Genomic DNA, 16,753 nt, shown 5'->3' with positions numbered 1-16,753 from the left:
CTTTTGATTCTTCAATTTTTTTTTACTAATTTTTGTTGTAATCGATGGCCAATAACCTCATGTGTAACCTGTCTAGTTGCAGCCCTAAGTCTAACCTATTTTCCTTACCTGTATCTGTAAAAAATAAATAAACTTCGTTGCAAAAAAAAAAAATAGTTTAACTTGAAAAAGACTTGAAATATTCATTAAATAAGAGTGCCTATATGGGGGTTGACCCTCATTAAATTCACACACCTACCTAAGGTAAATTCATATCTACTTAAGATGAATTCAGAACTTATTTCACACTGTGTTTATATAAGAAAAGTATGATTTTGCAGAGAAGAAAGAATCTAAAGTGCTTTTCACAAGAAAAAAAGAACAAAAGTGTGACATGCCCAGAAAGCTCTGACTCCCTATCCATCACGACCTAGGTTTAACCACTGTCAAGAACTTTATATTCACATTCACTATTATGCAACAGCCTTCTATGAGGATAAAGGGGGAGTAAGAATATATTTTTCTGAACTCAAAATACATCAGATTGGGGGGCAGGGAAGAACAGTAACATTTTCCTACAGAGGAAAATGCAATTCCCACTTATATAAATTGGACAGGTTTTAGAGGAAAGTTTAAAGTAGTGCTAAAACTTTGACCACTATACTCTGCCTATTTCAGCAAAGTTCTTTTGCAGGAAGGCACTCCTTTTCTTGAAAAGGATTTTTGTCAATTCTCTTTATGTTAAAATGAAAGTATACAGAAGAACAATCTTTAACATATTCTAACATCCCATCAATACCACAAAATGCTACACGGGAGAGGAAAGTTGGCATTCATCTTCACAATCTGTAATTTTCCCTACATCTCAGGGTCCTACTGCTGACATATGATATTCAAGTGAGGAGGAAGGCATGTTTAACCTTGAGAAAAATGACCCTGGGTGGAGAACTGGACATGGTAACTGTTCTGAAATACTGAGAGGCATGCAGAAAGGATAAGAACCACTACTCACAATGTTCACTAAATAGAACAAAAGGCAATGGGTCTAAATTACAAGGAAGGTGGAACAGACTCAGAAGACCTAATGGTCAAAGCAATTCAGCACTATGTCATCTTTTCAGAATGTCTTCCAGAGAACAAAACACAGCGTACACAGAGTTATTCATTTTATCATAGAAACTACTGAAGTAGGTGAACAGAGACTGGCCCAAGATCCCGAGGAACTGCACTGTTTAGCGAGGACCTGAATCCTAATCACACTGACAGCCATGCTGATACAGTCCAACAGTATATCAGCCATATATAGGTTTTCACATTAGTAACGGGGCATCATCACAAGAAAGGTGATGACGTTTCCAAGATAATTGAAGAATGATTCCCCAACTAACTATATACATTTATATTTGGAGTTTTAAGAGTTTTTCTACATCTAAATATAATTTTTCAAAAACTTCACATTTCCTCTGAACAAGATATTGTTTGTAGTGCAACCCAAACCGCAAATTATTAGTATTGCACAACCAGGGATGAAAAGGCAAGATGATAGAACATAAGCATTCCAGCACTCAAATGGAGTGTGGTGTGAAAATTTTTAAAATTTTGTTGCTGTTTTTTCTCAGATATAAAAAGGTCACTATTTCCTTCCCTTTCAAAAGCAGACCACAAATGCAAGCTATGAAATATAAAAATCTAGGAACCAATGCATATTGTTTCCATTCACTGGGTGGCAATCAGAAGCCTCAATCATTATAGGTCAGAACATAGACCAAAACTGAAGCAAATGGAGAGGCATATCTTTTTTCAATTACATTTTTATTTCCCCTTTCAGCAAGTTGCCCAATTTTAGCTCCACAATTATTCTGACATATGGTGTACAGAGTTTACAAACTTCCCAAACCCAGCAAGCTTCATGGAAGAATCTGTTTGAATCCAGGTATTCCTGATTTAAGTCCAACACATTAATCCCATTTTTTTTTAACTAGCACTACTAGTGAAACTTCACAGTACGGCAGGTCATGAGGCCCCACTGTCACGAGGACTACATCACTGATCTGTCTGGCCTGAAGAAGCCAGGGCAGTGTTACAACTGCCATATTAGACAGTGGAACAAAAATGAAAGAGTTCTGTGGTACAATGTATTTCAGCATCAGCTTTTTTGGTGTACTGTACATAAGGTGTCCTTGCTGTGTCATTCTCTGCAGTAGTATACCCCCTCCAAAAGTCTGAATCAAATTAAAACAGTCATTTTTATGACATAAAGTTCAACAACTACGGCCCAAATGCTTAGTTAACTTGTACAATAAAGAATTTGGTTACCTTTGGACAAAGTCTTCCCTGAAAAACATTACTGGAATTAGCTGATGAAATAAAAAAAACAAAACAGGCCAAGAGAGAATTATGTTCTTCATATCCTTTTAGAAAGTAGCCAGAAGGAAACACATAGAAGAGCAATACTAGTTCTGAGGCAGCAGATAATTAAAAACATGCCACTAGTGAACAATAGAAGCAAAAGAATCACTTGTAATATACATTACATGAGACTGGTGCAATGCCAATTTGAATTCAAACTGAACAAGAAACAGTGGAGAAGCTTTCAAACATTTATCAGTATTTAAGCAACAAGGCACATTTCTGGAGGTCAGATGAAAGCGAGAAAATTCTTAAGCCTAGGAAATGTCACCAACATGGGAACCAAAACCCATTTATAGGTTTTTTATTCTGCTAATATGAAAGTGATATGTCACATCAAGAAATGCAAAAATGATACTCTTGGTATCTCTCAAAATAGTATTTGTTTCTCTTATTAGAGGACAATTGAACAAGGTTCAACTCTGGAAAATTTAACTGGATGACTGATAAGAGTAGCGAAAATATTACGGGTTAAACAAAATCTAACTCAGCAAGATCACTCACTTAGCAAGATTTTTTACAAATACCACAAACTAAAATATTTCTGCCTAATACTTTAAAAAAATAATCTGTGTGACAAATCTTTATTCTAATCTAAAATAAACCTCCCTAGCAATGCAAAATGTTTGCCAGTGAGCAGCCTCTGAGAAGGTGAAAGACTCACCATTAGAGGTCTTTACTTAAAGACTGGTTAGCCATCTGCTGGGGATGTTATACAGTTGTGTGGCACTTGATGGGGATCAGGACCGCGATTCCCATCATTAAGCTGTGCTTGACACAATGCAGAATCTCCGCAGATAAGGGGATGCTCTGCTCTACTCAGCTCCCCTCCCAAGAGTTATCTGAGCCTCCCAGAGCACCGTGTCTCTTGCATGACATCTGGTTTCACCGAGGAAATCCTCCAGAAGCGAGCAAAAAGGAGCATCACCTCACATTTGGAGGGTGGGGAGTGTGCATCCCAACAACCATGTGACCACATGTGACACCCCAACAACCACATGACCACATGTGGTCGTCGGATATGCGATCCCAGTGTAAGCTGGAATGTCACAAAGGGGCACACACCCGTAATTGTGGGCATCTTGCATTGGTGGGAGGAGGTAGACCAGATCTTTTAAGTCCCTTCCAAGACTGAATCTACTTAATATCCTAACCAAAGTCAAAACATATAATCTCATGATCAAGTTCTAAATTCCTTTTTGAAGCAACAAAAGCTAGAGCAACACATACTTATCTTTGTTTAGGACTTTATAGTAGAAATTATTCTTATTAGTTTAATTAAAACCAATGAGTACAACCACAAATATTTTACCATTAACTGTTCCACTTCAACTAGCTCTTTTTTCACAGATTTTTTTTTCTTAAAAGGTTATTCATCTATAACAGGGGTGCCCAAACCCCCAGCCCTGGGGTCACTTGCAACCCTCGAGGACTCCCAATCCAGCCCACGGGGAACCCTCAGTCTCTAAAGAGTCTCTGGCCCTCTGGAGACTTGCTAGAGCCTGCACTGGCTTGACACAACTGCTCTCAGTGTGACAGCCAATAGTTCGACCTCTCGTGTGAGCTGTGAGACGAGGGGTCCTCCACTGCTTGCTGTTTCACGTCTGTGATTTGGCAGTGGTAGCAAAGGAATGGCCGGCATTGCTTTGTGCAAGGCCTTTTATAGGCCTTGAGCTATTGCAAGACCTTCATTCATTCATTCATTCATTCATTCATTCATTCAAGTTCCATCTCTAATGTATTCATCTATGTTATTCAAATCTGAAATGTAAATTAACTCTTTTTTTCCTGGCCCCCGACTTAGTGTCAGAGAGATGATGTGGCCCTCCTGCCAAAAAGTTTGGGCACCCCTGATCTATAACATAAAAGCACTAATTTCTATGTCACTTAAAATGAGTGGCCAATTATGATATGATTTTGTAACTGGGGCTGTTCAACTATTGAAATCCATGGAATTCCACAGCACATTCAGACTATACTGCACATTGTTTTGCCAGAAATACTGAACTGTTTGAATTATACAATCCTTTATTGGTCTAGCAGGTTTTGGTTATGTGGCAGAACTGAAGGGGAAGTAGATTCAAGAAGGAATGCTCATCCCCCTCCCCCTCAGTAACCTGCTCTGGTATTTCATTTCAGACAAGTTACCTTTTAAAAACAAATTCTGATACACATGCAGCTATTAACAAGTGCATTACAACAAAGGAACCATGGAATACCATAGCATTCTGCAGGTATTACCATAAAACAAAGTTACAGTATCAAGGAGCTCATTAATGTTTTATACTTCTTGTTTCAGAATTAAATATTTAACACTGACAGCACCAGTGTTTCAAGGATACACACACTTATAGGTGCACATGCCAAGAAACTTATTCTTCAAGTCTGCACTAAATTTCCAGAGTGTATTTTCTCTGAACTGAATTTTGCTCTCAAATGCATAAAGCATTTGACAAATGATGGTTCAAGTTTAAAAAATGCCAATTTTCCTTATTCGGTGACACAGCCCAATCAAAACAAAAATAAAACGTAGTTGGGAGTTCCTGAATGCTGATTTTAAAAAGCATATTACAGACTTACAAAATTGCCTTTACACATTTTTTGCCGGTGATTCAATAATACTGCTAAAATCATACTCTAAAACTGTGTAATAAAGGGTGCAATCCTAACCCACTTTCCAGCACCAGCATAAGGGCAATGCAGCTCCTAGGTAAGGTAAGGTAAGGTAAGGTAAGGAAGGTAATTTCATTCAGGTAAGGAAACAAACATTCCCTTACCTTGAAGAGGCCTCCATGAGTGCCCCCCAATTGCAGGATGCAGCACATGTCTCATTGGCACCGCTATGCCAGTGCTGGAAAGTGAGTTAGGATTTGGGCCAAAGTGTCAGAAGTTAAAATAGAATTGATATTCTATTTTGGCTTATTTGCTCTCTATACTAGTCCTGTTTTAAAACTCAATAAAAATAAAAATAACAACAACAACAACTAGGTATTTATATACCGCCTTTCTGGTCATCGGATTACTCCTCTGACTTTATTCAAGGTGGTTTACATAGGCAGGAGTTTCTAAATCCCTCAAGGGGATTTTTACAATCATAGAGGTTCTCTCTTTCAAGAACCAACAACATTTCAGAATGGATCATCCTGGTTTGGTCTCACTTCTGGCCTCCAGTTCTCCCACACAGGCTGACAAGCAGCTCCATCTCTCACATGGAGGGCAGCCAAGACGCTTCTTGCCCATACCAAGAGCAGGTGGAATCTCTCAGCTCGGCTTGTCAGCTGCTTCAAGGTCTTGCCATTCTCAGCCGTTCAGGGAGCTGCCAGTGTCCTCGAACTGGAGACCTTCTGATGTTATCTTCAGGCTAACGGAGGCTCTACCCTCTAGACCAGATCTCCTGCCCATATTATACACCTTAAAGGTAGGTCCTAGAGAGTTAAACCCACTGTTTATACATTAAACTTAGACTACAAATCATTTACTGAGAAGGACTACTTTAAGGATGAAAGATTTTTCAGTCCTCACATTCATTCAGTCCTTTATATTTAGAAAGGCTTTTCATAAAATTAAATTACTGTATTAACCATGTCAATTTAAGTCTTTTTTTACATGTGCTACCAAAATCGTATTTCTGATTTTCACTTATTACTGCCCCAAGCTGAGAGTTTAGAACCCTGGGATTGTCAAGTTGTGCATACATGGTTAAGAAAATCAGTTTGTCAAACAGGATGCTGCTGTGGGGAGGGTTTTTCCCCCCCAACTTACCAGATAGAGCAGTAGTTCTCACACATTTAGCACCAGGACCCACTTTCTAGAATTAGAACCTGTCAGGACCCACCAGAAGTGATGCCATGACTGGAAGTGACATCATCAAGTAGGAAAATTTTAACAATCCTAGGCTGCAATTCTACCCATACTTACCCAGGAGTTAGTTCCATTGACTATCAATGTTAAAAGAATATACATAATAGCTTGTTAAAAGTACAGGTCTGTAACATTTCCCCAAATGCAGTCACATACCATGGTGGCATCAAGTCTAATATACTAAAAATAAAATATTGAAATGAATGGGGACCCACCTGAAATTGCCTCACGACCCACCTAGCAGGTCCACCCCACAGTTTGAGAAACACTGAAATAGAGAGTTGGCTTCTGAAAAAGGGAGGGAGGGTTGCAGGGAGTCCTGCAGACACCTCTATAATAGTAAAGAAAGGTTGATTGAAAGCCGGTTTTTGATCGAGAACAGGAAGTGGCTTTCAATTTCTTTTACTATTTCAGAGGCTTGGGGAATCCTGCAGAGGTATCTGCAGGGTGCCCTGCACCCCGGCACTCCATCTGGTGGAGAAAACCCCCTCCCCCCTGGAGCAGTGCAATCCTGGGGATTGTGTTGCTGCCTTCCCCCCTCCACAGCATACATTTACAGCGCTTCCCCCCCTACCCTGAGGAGTTTCAAATCCCTTGTAGGAGTTTGGGAAGCACTGACTTTTATTATTTAAAGAAAGGAGGGTTTGCCCTTACATGTCCTTCATGATCAGTAATCTGGCCATTATGGTTTTACAATATCCAGTCACACTTTAAAATGTTTAATTGCTTGCTGACAAACTTTTAAACACCACTGGTTACTAGTGGTTTATTAGGTATACTTAAACAGGAAGCAAAAAGGGGATGTTACTGTCATCTATTAAGCTCCTAAATTCCTCGTTATTTTGCAAGTCACAGCTAATACAAGACCCAAATCATTTGAGTTCAGGAAGTCTAGTAATCCATTACCAAATGCATTCAATTTTTAACTATCTTGCATCACCAAACACTACTATTCTTTCAGTAGAAGGTCATGTCAAACACTATCCTCTGTTGAGCACAAATTTATGCCCGAAATTGCACGCACTGTAATGTGGCATAAACCACATCCATACTTCGACCTCAGTATCACAGCATACATACGTTTCAAACTTGCCTTTCTCACATATCTGAGATGGTCCCAATTACCCAATTCATTCCTACAGTTATGTCCTCATATGGGGCATTCTACACATTATGATGAAAGTATGAGATTAAATGTTTTGTTGTTCACAAAAATAAAATACCATTGTGGTGGAACAGAGTGAAACTGCCAATGGGAGAGGGGGCTTTATTATTTTTGTCCCTACCTTGGTTCCAATCCAGATCTTCCTCACATATACCCCATGCTATGTACAGTAGTAAAAGAAAAAGATAACATTGGTTTCAAACACTTAAAACAACAAACTTACATACAGGCTGATTAAAGTGCTTCCAGGAGGAAAAAAAGAAAAAGAGGTATTTGATTCCACAATCAAAATAAGTGCTCGATGAAACAATGCGTTTCAAATGGTAGGTGACTTCCACACTCAGAAGTAACAGTATTTGTTGCATGCACAACTTTCAAGATAGTCAAGTAATTGCTGAAATTTAATCACGCAATGGAAACATGATCAGCTGTACTGCAAAGTTTACATGCAGCAGGATTCAGTTTTTCTCTACTTGTTCACTGCATTATGAAGAAATCTACGTAATTTTAAGGCTTATAAAGTCTACGCTTTTCTCCAAGGACGACTCATTTCACTTAATATGTCTAGGGAGACTGAGCACTGGGATATTCTGAGGTATGAAATTACTTTAACACATAATTAATACACAGGTTCATTTTTTCCAGTACCAGAGGAATACAACAAACACTTAAATGATTTCAGGTGAGACTACCATTTGAGTCCTCAAGGAAGGCACACTTGTCAGAAGACAGTGACTATGAACAAACTATAACAGCACAGGTCTCATTACCATAACAGCAACATTGCAGAAATGACACCTCCTATCTCAACACTGCTGTCATTTTACTCACAACCTCTTTCCCCCAGTTGAAAGCAACCATGCTTAAAAACCAATTTTACTTCACAACTGGAGACAAGAGTAGGGAGATGAGCAGAATAAAGCAGCTTCCCCCTGACTGAATCACTGGAACAGCAGCAAAATCTTCCTGTAGTGAGGGTAATTTCACTTGTCCAGACTTTGCTGTATTCTACCAGCAATAAAGGTACAGTTCTTATTTCCAGCCAGCATGGCAGAGAAACAGGAGTCTTTAATGAAGCAGCATACAACAGTCCTACTGTAGAACATTGTCAGTTTTTGGGTAGGGCTATTTGCAGCTGGTAAGACACTGACTGCCCAACAGTTAGACAATGTATTTGTGGAAAGCTACACTCATACCTGGAAATGTGTAGTGCCAACTGGACCTACTCAATCTCTAACTAGTGCAAGATTATTAACTATGACTTCCTGAGAAGCTTTAGCCTAGTTGGAAATCTCTGCCTCTTGTCCTGACTAGCTATGCAGCCATGGCAGGGTCAGCAGAAGCTTCTTGTCAGCAAGCCACAGAGTGGCAATCTGAGGATCGGAAACAGTGCATAGGTCCCTAAATTGCCAACCACTTAATCTTTTTATAATTAAGATGTATAAGAAGATTCCCTCCAAATATTTAATCTGAGTTTTCATAGTGGTGTTTAGAAATAAAGCCACAAATTAATGAAGGGAAAATCTTACAACTGCGGTATAAGAGACCTTTTAATCTGTAAAATAAACAAAACTCAAACAGGAGTTTGAGTTACTATCAAACAGGAATTTGAATATACTATCAGTATACTATAGACTTCCACACAATCAGTTACTAAACTAATAGCATCAGATAATGCTTTCCATTGTGAACATATAAACCAGTATAAACCTAAAATATATAAATATATTGGCAGTTCCCTGCTTAAGTACAGGTTCAGTTCTGGAGGTCTGTACTTAAGTTGAAACATTTAAAAAAATTTGAACTACTTTCTTAAGTGTTAAAAAAAAACACTGTATAGAAATACTTCTATACATAATCTATAAAATAGATCATTCACTCCCTAGCGATGTACACTATGTAATTTTGCTTTTTGTAATGTAAAGTACAAAATGGGCCTGACAGCATCTTAGATGGGGGGCTACACTTGTATGAGTTGCATTTTACAAGAAGTTACAATTCATATTACCATAGTTGGAGAGGAACAACAGTACAGTTCTATTAAGGGCACAATCCTAGCCCCTTATGTCAGTGCTTTCCAGCACTGACGTAAGGGCAGTGCAGCTCTGAGGCAAGGGAACAAACATTCCCTTACTTTGAGGAGGCCTCTGTGAGTGACACCCAACTGCAGGAGGCAGCATATGTCCCATTGACACTGCTATGCCAGTGCTGGAAAGCACTCACATAAGGGGTTATGAGTGCACCCTTACTCTCATTTACCCACCACTTCAATGTCTCCAAAATGCAGCTTTCTCTCTCATCATAAATACAGCACTACCATGCATGTGCAGAAATGTCTGTGCTACAACTTGGATGACTTCAAGTTGGAGACTACCTGTATAGCTGAACACATGTCTCAAGACGCAGGATTTTACTTCCTTGGACACAATCTCTTTCATGCAATTATGAAACATGACACAAGTATTGGCAAGGTTAATTTTAAAACTAAAGTTTAAATTTAGCCTTGAAAGAGGGGCTCAAACTAAAGATGTACCAAAACATGCTACAAGGACTCAGTATCAAGGTCCAGCTCAAGTAATGTAATAGCTCTCATCTTTCTCTTTCTTTGGTATTTTAATCGGATCCATGGGTTTCAGTATCAAACCAAGTGAAGGTGAAAGAACTTAATATGAAAGAACTGAATATGGATCTAGGTTCAATTCCTAGTTTAACCATGGACCTTCTTGTATGGCTATGACCATGTTCCTATCCCCTCAGTCTGCAATATGAGATTTAGTTATCTGCACCTCAAGAGTGTAAGTGATACTAGAATTGCAAAGCACTTTCTGCACCAGGCATGCTATAAAATTACAGTTACTACTAGGTACATCAGCATTCCTAGTCCTGGAGATCATTCTGTAATGCTAGTCATATTTTCAAAATTAAGAGCAAGAAAGAAAAACCAATGGAAAGCTCCAAATGATTTTGGATGACAGTTTGCAATGCCTGTACATTAATGACACTGACTTCAAAACAATCTATTACAGCATTATCTCTGACAGCACTGTTTCATACAGAACTTGACTTTCAGGGAACATATCCCCTGTGCTGTTGGAGATATTATTTTCTACAAGACAGGCAGCAACGTTCTGGGAAGTGTTACCATAATTCATTTAACTTTGCTAAAAGCCATTCTTAAATGCACCTTACTCAGAGCAAGGAATTGTCAACCAATACCACCACGACTATGGGAGTAGAATGGATTGTGCAACACAGCTGTAAAACAAAGGCAGCTATGTCCTAACCCTACATCACATCAGTACTTGGCCAAGCTGTCAAGCCATGCACATCTGAAATCTTAACAGAACATTCTCTAAGAAATTTCACTAAACTGCAACCGTGTCTAACAATTAGCAGTGAAAAATAGGAATAAAAACAAAACACCAACCCAGAGTAAACCTGTTGTCAATAAGAATTTAATACTTACTGGTGGGAAGTCAAAATCTATCTGGTTTGCTAGGTTTAATATATAGTCGATTCGAAATTGATTCTCTGGATTGGCTAGCTCAACTGGAGGTGCCAGATTTCCCATTGCTGTCACTATTGTCTGTGCAAAATGGAATAAAAAGAAGTTATCAAAAAGTGATGGGTTAAAAGAGTAGTTCAAAGCAATCCAGAGGCTTATAGACTTACCTCTATAGCTTCTTTAATATTGTTTTTAATATCCTGAATTTTCATTTTTTTCTCCCTGTAACCAAGAAAACACAGTGAATTAAAATTTCTAGATTGCAAAAAGTATCTTTTTGAAAGGGAAAACAAATGTCAGAACTTTTATCAAGACAAATATTCTTGCTAGCCAGTTGCTAGCCACTGAAAACATATGCATACCCAGTCAGCTAATCTAGTTTTCCCTTCTGTAAAGCCGCCTTGAATGCTCCTTTCTGGAGTGGAAAGGCGGGATATAAACTCTACAAATAAATAAATATTTATTATTTTAATAATATATTATTTTTAATAATATAATAATAATAATATAAATAAATATTTATTTGTAGAATTTATATCCCACCTTTCCACTCCAGAAAGGAGCATTCTAGGCGGCTTTACAGAAGGGAAAACTACTCTGTATTTCAAACCCATTCACAGAAGCTAAACAAAGTTGTCTAGTCTACAATGGAGGAAATCACTTTCAAAGTTTTTGGGTGGATACTATACTAGGAAGAGTTAAAGTGGCAGGACAGGCTTCAACCTTCCCTCCAAACACATACTCGTATAACAGAAGACTATACTGCAATATTTCCAAACAGAGCAGGGGTTACATTCCCGAAAAGCCTAGTGCTGTGTGAAACAGTGCTATAGGAGACATTGTTGAACTATTAGGCAGGATAATAGTGCTACCCAAAATGCATTATTCCCACTGGTTCCAACTGCTGTCAATCACACCCAGGTATCACTATAGTGGTAAAACAGTGTGAAAGGAAGTGGCATTAGGAGAGTATTTCTATATTTAAAAGTTGTGGTTGCCTGCTATGTACTTTCAGTTTCACTTCTGGAAAACAAAAAACAAAAAAATGAGTTTCTTTCCCTCCCACACCAATAGGTAATAGAATACATGTTTGAGGCTCTTGGATATACTTACAATCAAAGTTGCTTGGTGCAGTCAGTTTTTAATTAAAAAAAACAAACACAGACACATACACCAACTTGCTTTCAAGTGGTTTTTTTTTTGTTTTGTTTTTTAACTTTTCTACCTTGAAAGACTACACCTAATTGTTGACTGCATTGTTGACTGCATTGAAGTATTTTAATCTTTGGTACATCTAAGATCCAATGAAAACATTTTGCACAAAAAACTGCAGACTGGGTTGTTTTGGATTTGGGGGTAGAAATAGATATTAAATTATTCACCTGTTTCAATCAAAAATAAACCAATTCAACCAAGAGGAGGGAAATCCTCATATACTCTGTGTGTATGTATTATAGGCAGCCGTTTCCTGAAACTCATTCCTGGTAAATCACCACCCCTATTTTGGGGGGTATTTGGGGGATACTTTAACAACTTTGACAGCATTCTATTTTTAATGTGCAGGCACACATGCTAGAATTGCTGCTTTTGAGGTTTCAGTCCCCTCTCTCAGTCTGCAGAAATTAAATCTCAGTAGTGCATGCAAATGCAGTCGCATGGATACCTTAAGATGCACAACCTGACACTAGACATTCTGCAACACTGAGACAGACTCTCAAACTTGCAGCAGGCAAAGTCATCGTCCAATTCCAAGACAGAAAGACCTAGAAGACTTCAAAATCGGCATAAGGCAGAATTTAAGACAGCATTAATACTGAAAATCTTCCCAACCCCAAAGAACCAGTGCCTGCATTCAGATGCAGACTGAAATTTGAAAACTGATAGACCTAATCTTCCTTTATTTTAAAGATAAATGTCTAATCTTCAGTATTTTAGAAAAAGTCTGGAAAAGTTAGGCATAATTTCTACTTTGGAATCAGAAGTCACCCCAACTCTTATTCTATAAGCCTCATAATTCCTTCTCACAAATCTCAGTATTTGATGCAGAATACCTCACCATGTTCTATTAAACTCACGTTCTATTGCCCTTCTTCCTGGTCCTTGACAATTAAAGTTCCTGCTAATTTAATGGGCTGTGTTTAAGCCTCTAAGCCTTTACTACAACTGTTCTCAGGAACACATTTCAAAGTCACTGCGATGCTGTAAACACCTCTCTATTTTTTAAGCCACCCCTTCTTTAGGATGGTCAAATATAAAAGTCAATACAAGAAATTGGCCAAAGAGTTGCATTCACACCTACTTCTCAATAAAGGTTTTCTACCTCTCACCATTTGCTATAACATGATGCTCCATCTTCCCACACAGATTTGAAAGGTACTTTTTTTAAAAGGTACTTTCCCAATTCACATTAATCACTTTGTTTACTTACTTACCTATCTAAATCACACACTAATTTTTCTAAGTGAATCAATAATTTGATGGAAGGAAATAACTGATAGAAGGAAATAAATTGAGGAAATAAATTAAATTGCTAGTTAACATGTTTGCTAAAAGTGGCCTACAACATACAACCAGTATCCATGTCAAGGAGAAAAACTTGGGTATTCCAGGAATGAGGCAAAGACTGACAGTCTGATCCTATGAGTGCAATGCACACAGGTCAGCAGTGCACTAAAATGCACAGAAAGCTCCCAAAATAGTTCAGAAAAACTTCCTCAAATACTTCCTTACACTTTGGCACCCCATTATTACTATTGATCTTTATTTTAGAATTGTCTGGTATGCAATGCTTTCTACACCTTAAGTAATTCATTACAATTTTGTGAGATAGATGACCTGTTTGCTCCCTTACAGAGCTAATTTATCTCCCCTTGGCTTTCCTAAGAGCTGGGAACAATTATTACGAGTATTTATATACCGCTTTTCAGTAAAAGTTCACAAAGTAGCATAATCAAATTATCAAAATCAAATAACACAGGCCTGCAAAATGGAAGCCACGGCATAGGCTTCCTCACAAGGATCTATTTGAACCATTCACTAACAAGTCTATACCAAATCTCTGAAACTAGACATGACAGAGCAAAACCGATGCCATTTTTGGAATCCGCACCCCAACTATACATAGGCATAGGTCTAACAAGACAGTAAAATGTGCATTGCCCTGTGAAATTAAAAAGCTCCCTAATGCAAAGGAATCACAACCTAAAAAGATGCAGAACACCACCAGCAATAGCCACTAGAAAAGACACTCTGCCAGGGTGAAGGGATAATTACTCTCCCCCTGCTAAATATAAGAGGAACACCACTTGAAAAAATGTGCCTTTGCTTAGGTAGCAGGGATGAAGCAAAAGGGTAGATAGAGCATCAATGGAGATAGTTGCACAATAATAAAACAACTAGAGTGCGTACTCTGAAAGTGAAGCAGCTTTTCAACAGTTCAGTTGTGCCTAGCAGAGGTGCTGCAACTGAGCAGGTGGAACCCTCTAAGGTTCACTGTGATGAATCTGATGAATTATTGTAAAGGGAGAAGTGGCATGATTTAGCAACAGACTAAATATGGACAACAAAAGGGAGAGGTCAAAAATAAACACCAGGCTTCAATCCTATTTTATAGAGCAGGGGTCACTAAACTTTTCAGCCGAAGGGCCGCATCAGATATCTGGTACAGTGTCAAGGGCCAGAAGAAGAAATTAAATAATAAAATTTAAATAAATACATTAGAGATGGACCTTAGATGAATGAATGTATGGGCTCAAATGCTCAGGATTTCTCCAAGCACCAACACAATCCAAGAAATAAAGCACATGCCTAAATGGAGCCCCGTTCCCCTACCCCACAAGCACAACTCTGGTTATGTTTGGTCAACTGGGCCAGAGGCTCTCAGGGATCAGAGGCTGGCTGTGGGCCAGATAGAGGCTGGTCACAGGCTGCATCTGGCCCCCGGGCCAGGGTTTGGAGACCCCTATTATAGGGTGAATGGTCATATTGCCAATGACTAAGGAGGAGGACCTGGCATCACCTCTTACAAGATCATCACAGAAACATTTAACTCATTAGCAAAATATCTATATACAAAAATAATCTGTCAAAGGGGAGAGAGAGCATCCCGATACTGTAACTCCAAAAATAAAATCCACAGTGCTGTAAATTTAATCTTACATTCTTCATCTAAGTACATTTCATTTTTTAAAGTCCAGATTTCTGAATACAGTTCAACAAAGGTAGATTAGACAACTTCCAATGGAATGCTATACAAAAACACAGCATCTGTGAGAGGACCAGTAATCATATTCATCCAAGTTTTTTTTAATATTTAAATTATAATCTTGGGGTCATAAGGGGTTATAAGGACTGCTTTGTCCATCATTTCAGTTGTCCTGAGAAGCACAAACATACTTATAATTTGTCAAATAACGTAAGCTGGAGTGGTAAAGTACCATCAGTGAACAGTTACAACATACAGTATTGTCCAATAATAGAAAAGTTTTGGATTTATTAAGAGCTTGTACCAGAGGTCAAAGTTATTGACCAGAGCATTAAGCAATGATGTATTTCAAAGTGGTGCAGGATTCCTGCAGTTGACAAACTGCTAGGCAGTCATCATAGTCTTTATGACAGGACTATTCAAGTCCCTATTTTGGTCTGTGTTACCATAGCCCTATGACATCTTCAGTAAACAAAGAATCTTATTACAGCAACGAACATCTCATTTTGTGTTTTGTAATGTTTACTAAGTGTATGCTTTCCATGAGTGGAAAATGGCACACTGGATTTCCTAAAGGGTGAAGTATGTCAAGAGTTTAGACTAATAACTTACTTTCAAGTGCAATTTAGGATCAAGGATTTAAAAATACAGTAAATCCATTGCTTAACTGAAGTGCTAAGCATTAAAATCTTAGTTTGCTGACTTCCAAGGTGTGAAATCAACACACCATTTCAAAAACTATTATTAAAAGAATACTGGCAGATCATATCTGTCCTTTCCAAGTAGCAAGGAATCAAGATCATACAAAGATTTTTATCTTTGATTATAAGACATTGCACTCTCTCTTTCCTTGCTGTACCTTTTAAAACAAAACATATGAACACACATAAGTTTGGCCCACTGTGGAAGCATATTCACCACACTTGAGAGAGTTTTCACCCCGGATAGAATTCAGAGGAACTCATACTTCCTGTTTACAGTTGAAGGAGTTCTGCACAGAACTGATCGGCTGGCATTTGGGACAATCAGAAAGCCACCTCTATCCCACTTAGAATAATTTAAGTTTAAAAAAAACTGACTGGGTTTTGGTTTAACAAAACAACAACTGCTGAGCAAACATTTGATCAGACAAACATGCAGGGCAGTAAAAAAAAGCAGATTGCCTTTTCACCCCCATGTTTCAGGCTATCAGCATTTGATCTGGAGCCTGTATATAGTCCTTATGAGGAGCAAATGTGGGGGGGAAGCAGGGCTCACCCTGCTCCTGTTTGCATGTATAGGCCTAATAAGGGGAGGTGAAATGGCCACCACAGAGAGTGGCCTGTGCCCATTGCATCATCACACCTGTCTCCACACCACCTCCTCATCCTGAATGGCTTCAGCTTCTCTGCCATTAAAAAAAGAGGAGCAAAGAGATAAAAGGAGGAATTCAGTCTTCCCCCCACCTGGTCAAAACTTTTTTATTCAAGGAGGCATTTTACTTAAGTGTATGTGCACCATAATGATGGCTTTCCCCTGAGCTTTCAGTTTTAGTTAGTTTGGGGTTTTTATCTGTTGCTTTGAATTGTTCTGTTAATTGGATAACTGCTAACTAGGTGAAGAGGCACTTTTGCAAGTGGTGCTCCTCTTA

At 38.5% G+C, this 16,753-nt stretch overlaps 1 protein-coding gene across 2 annotated transcripts in view; it reads right to left on the bottom strand.

The window, feature by feature from the left end:
• The window catches only part of GNAS (GNAS complex locus), a 163,602-nt gene that overhangs the window by 98,151 nt on the left and 48,698 nt on the right, over nucleotides 1-16,753 (bottom strand). For both annotated transcript variants that reach the window (XM_066623104.1, XM_066623105.1), the window contains exons 3-4: nucleotides 11,087-11,141; nucleotides 10,881-11,000 (exon numbers count right to left, since the gene is read on the bottom strand). In XM_066623104.1, the coding sequence (XP_066479201.1) occupies nucleotides 10,881-11,000; nucleotides 11,087-11,141 (175 nt within the window). The remainder of the gene's footprint in view (nucleotides 1-10,880; nucleotides 11,001-11,086; nucleotides 11,142-16,753) is intronic.

The sequence above is a fragment of the Tiliqua scincoides genome, chromosome 4, assembly GCF_035046505.1.
Source record: "Tiliqua scincoides isolate rTilSci1 chromosome 4, rTilSci1.hap2, whole genome shotgun sequence".
NCBI classification, from domain to species: domain Eukaryota; kingdom Metazoa; phylum Chordata; class Lepidosauria; order Squamata; family Scincidae; genus Tiliqua; species Tiliqua scincoides.
The sequence above is the reverse complement of the archived record's forward strand: the minus strand, read 5'-3'. Positions and strand labels throughout refer to the sequence as shown.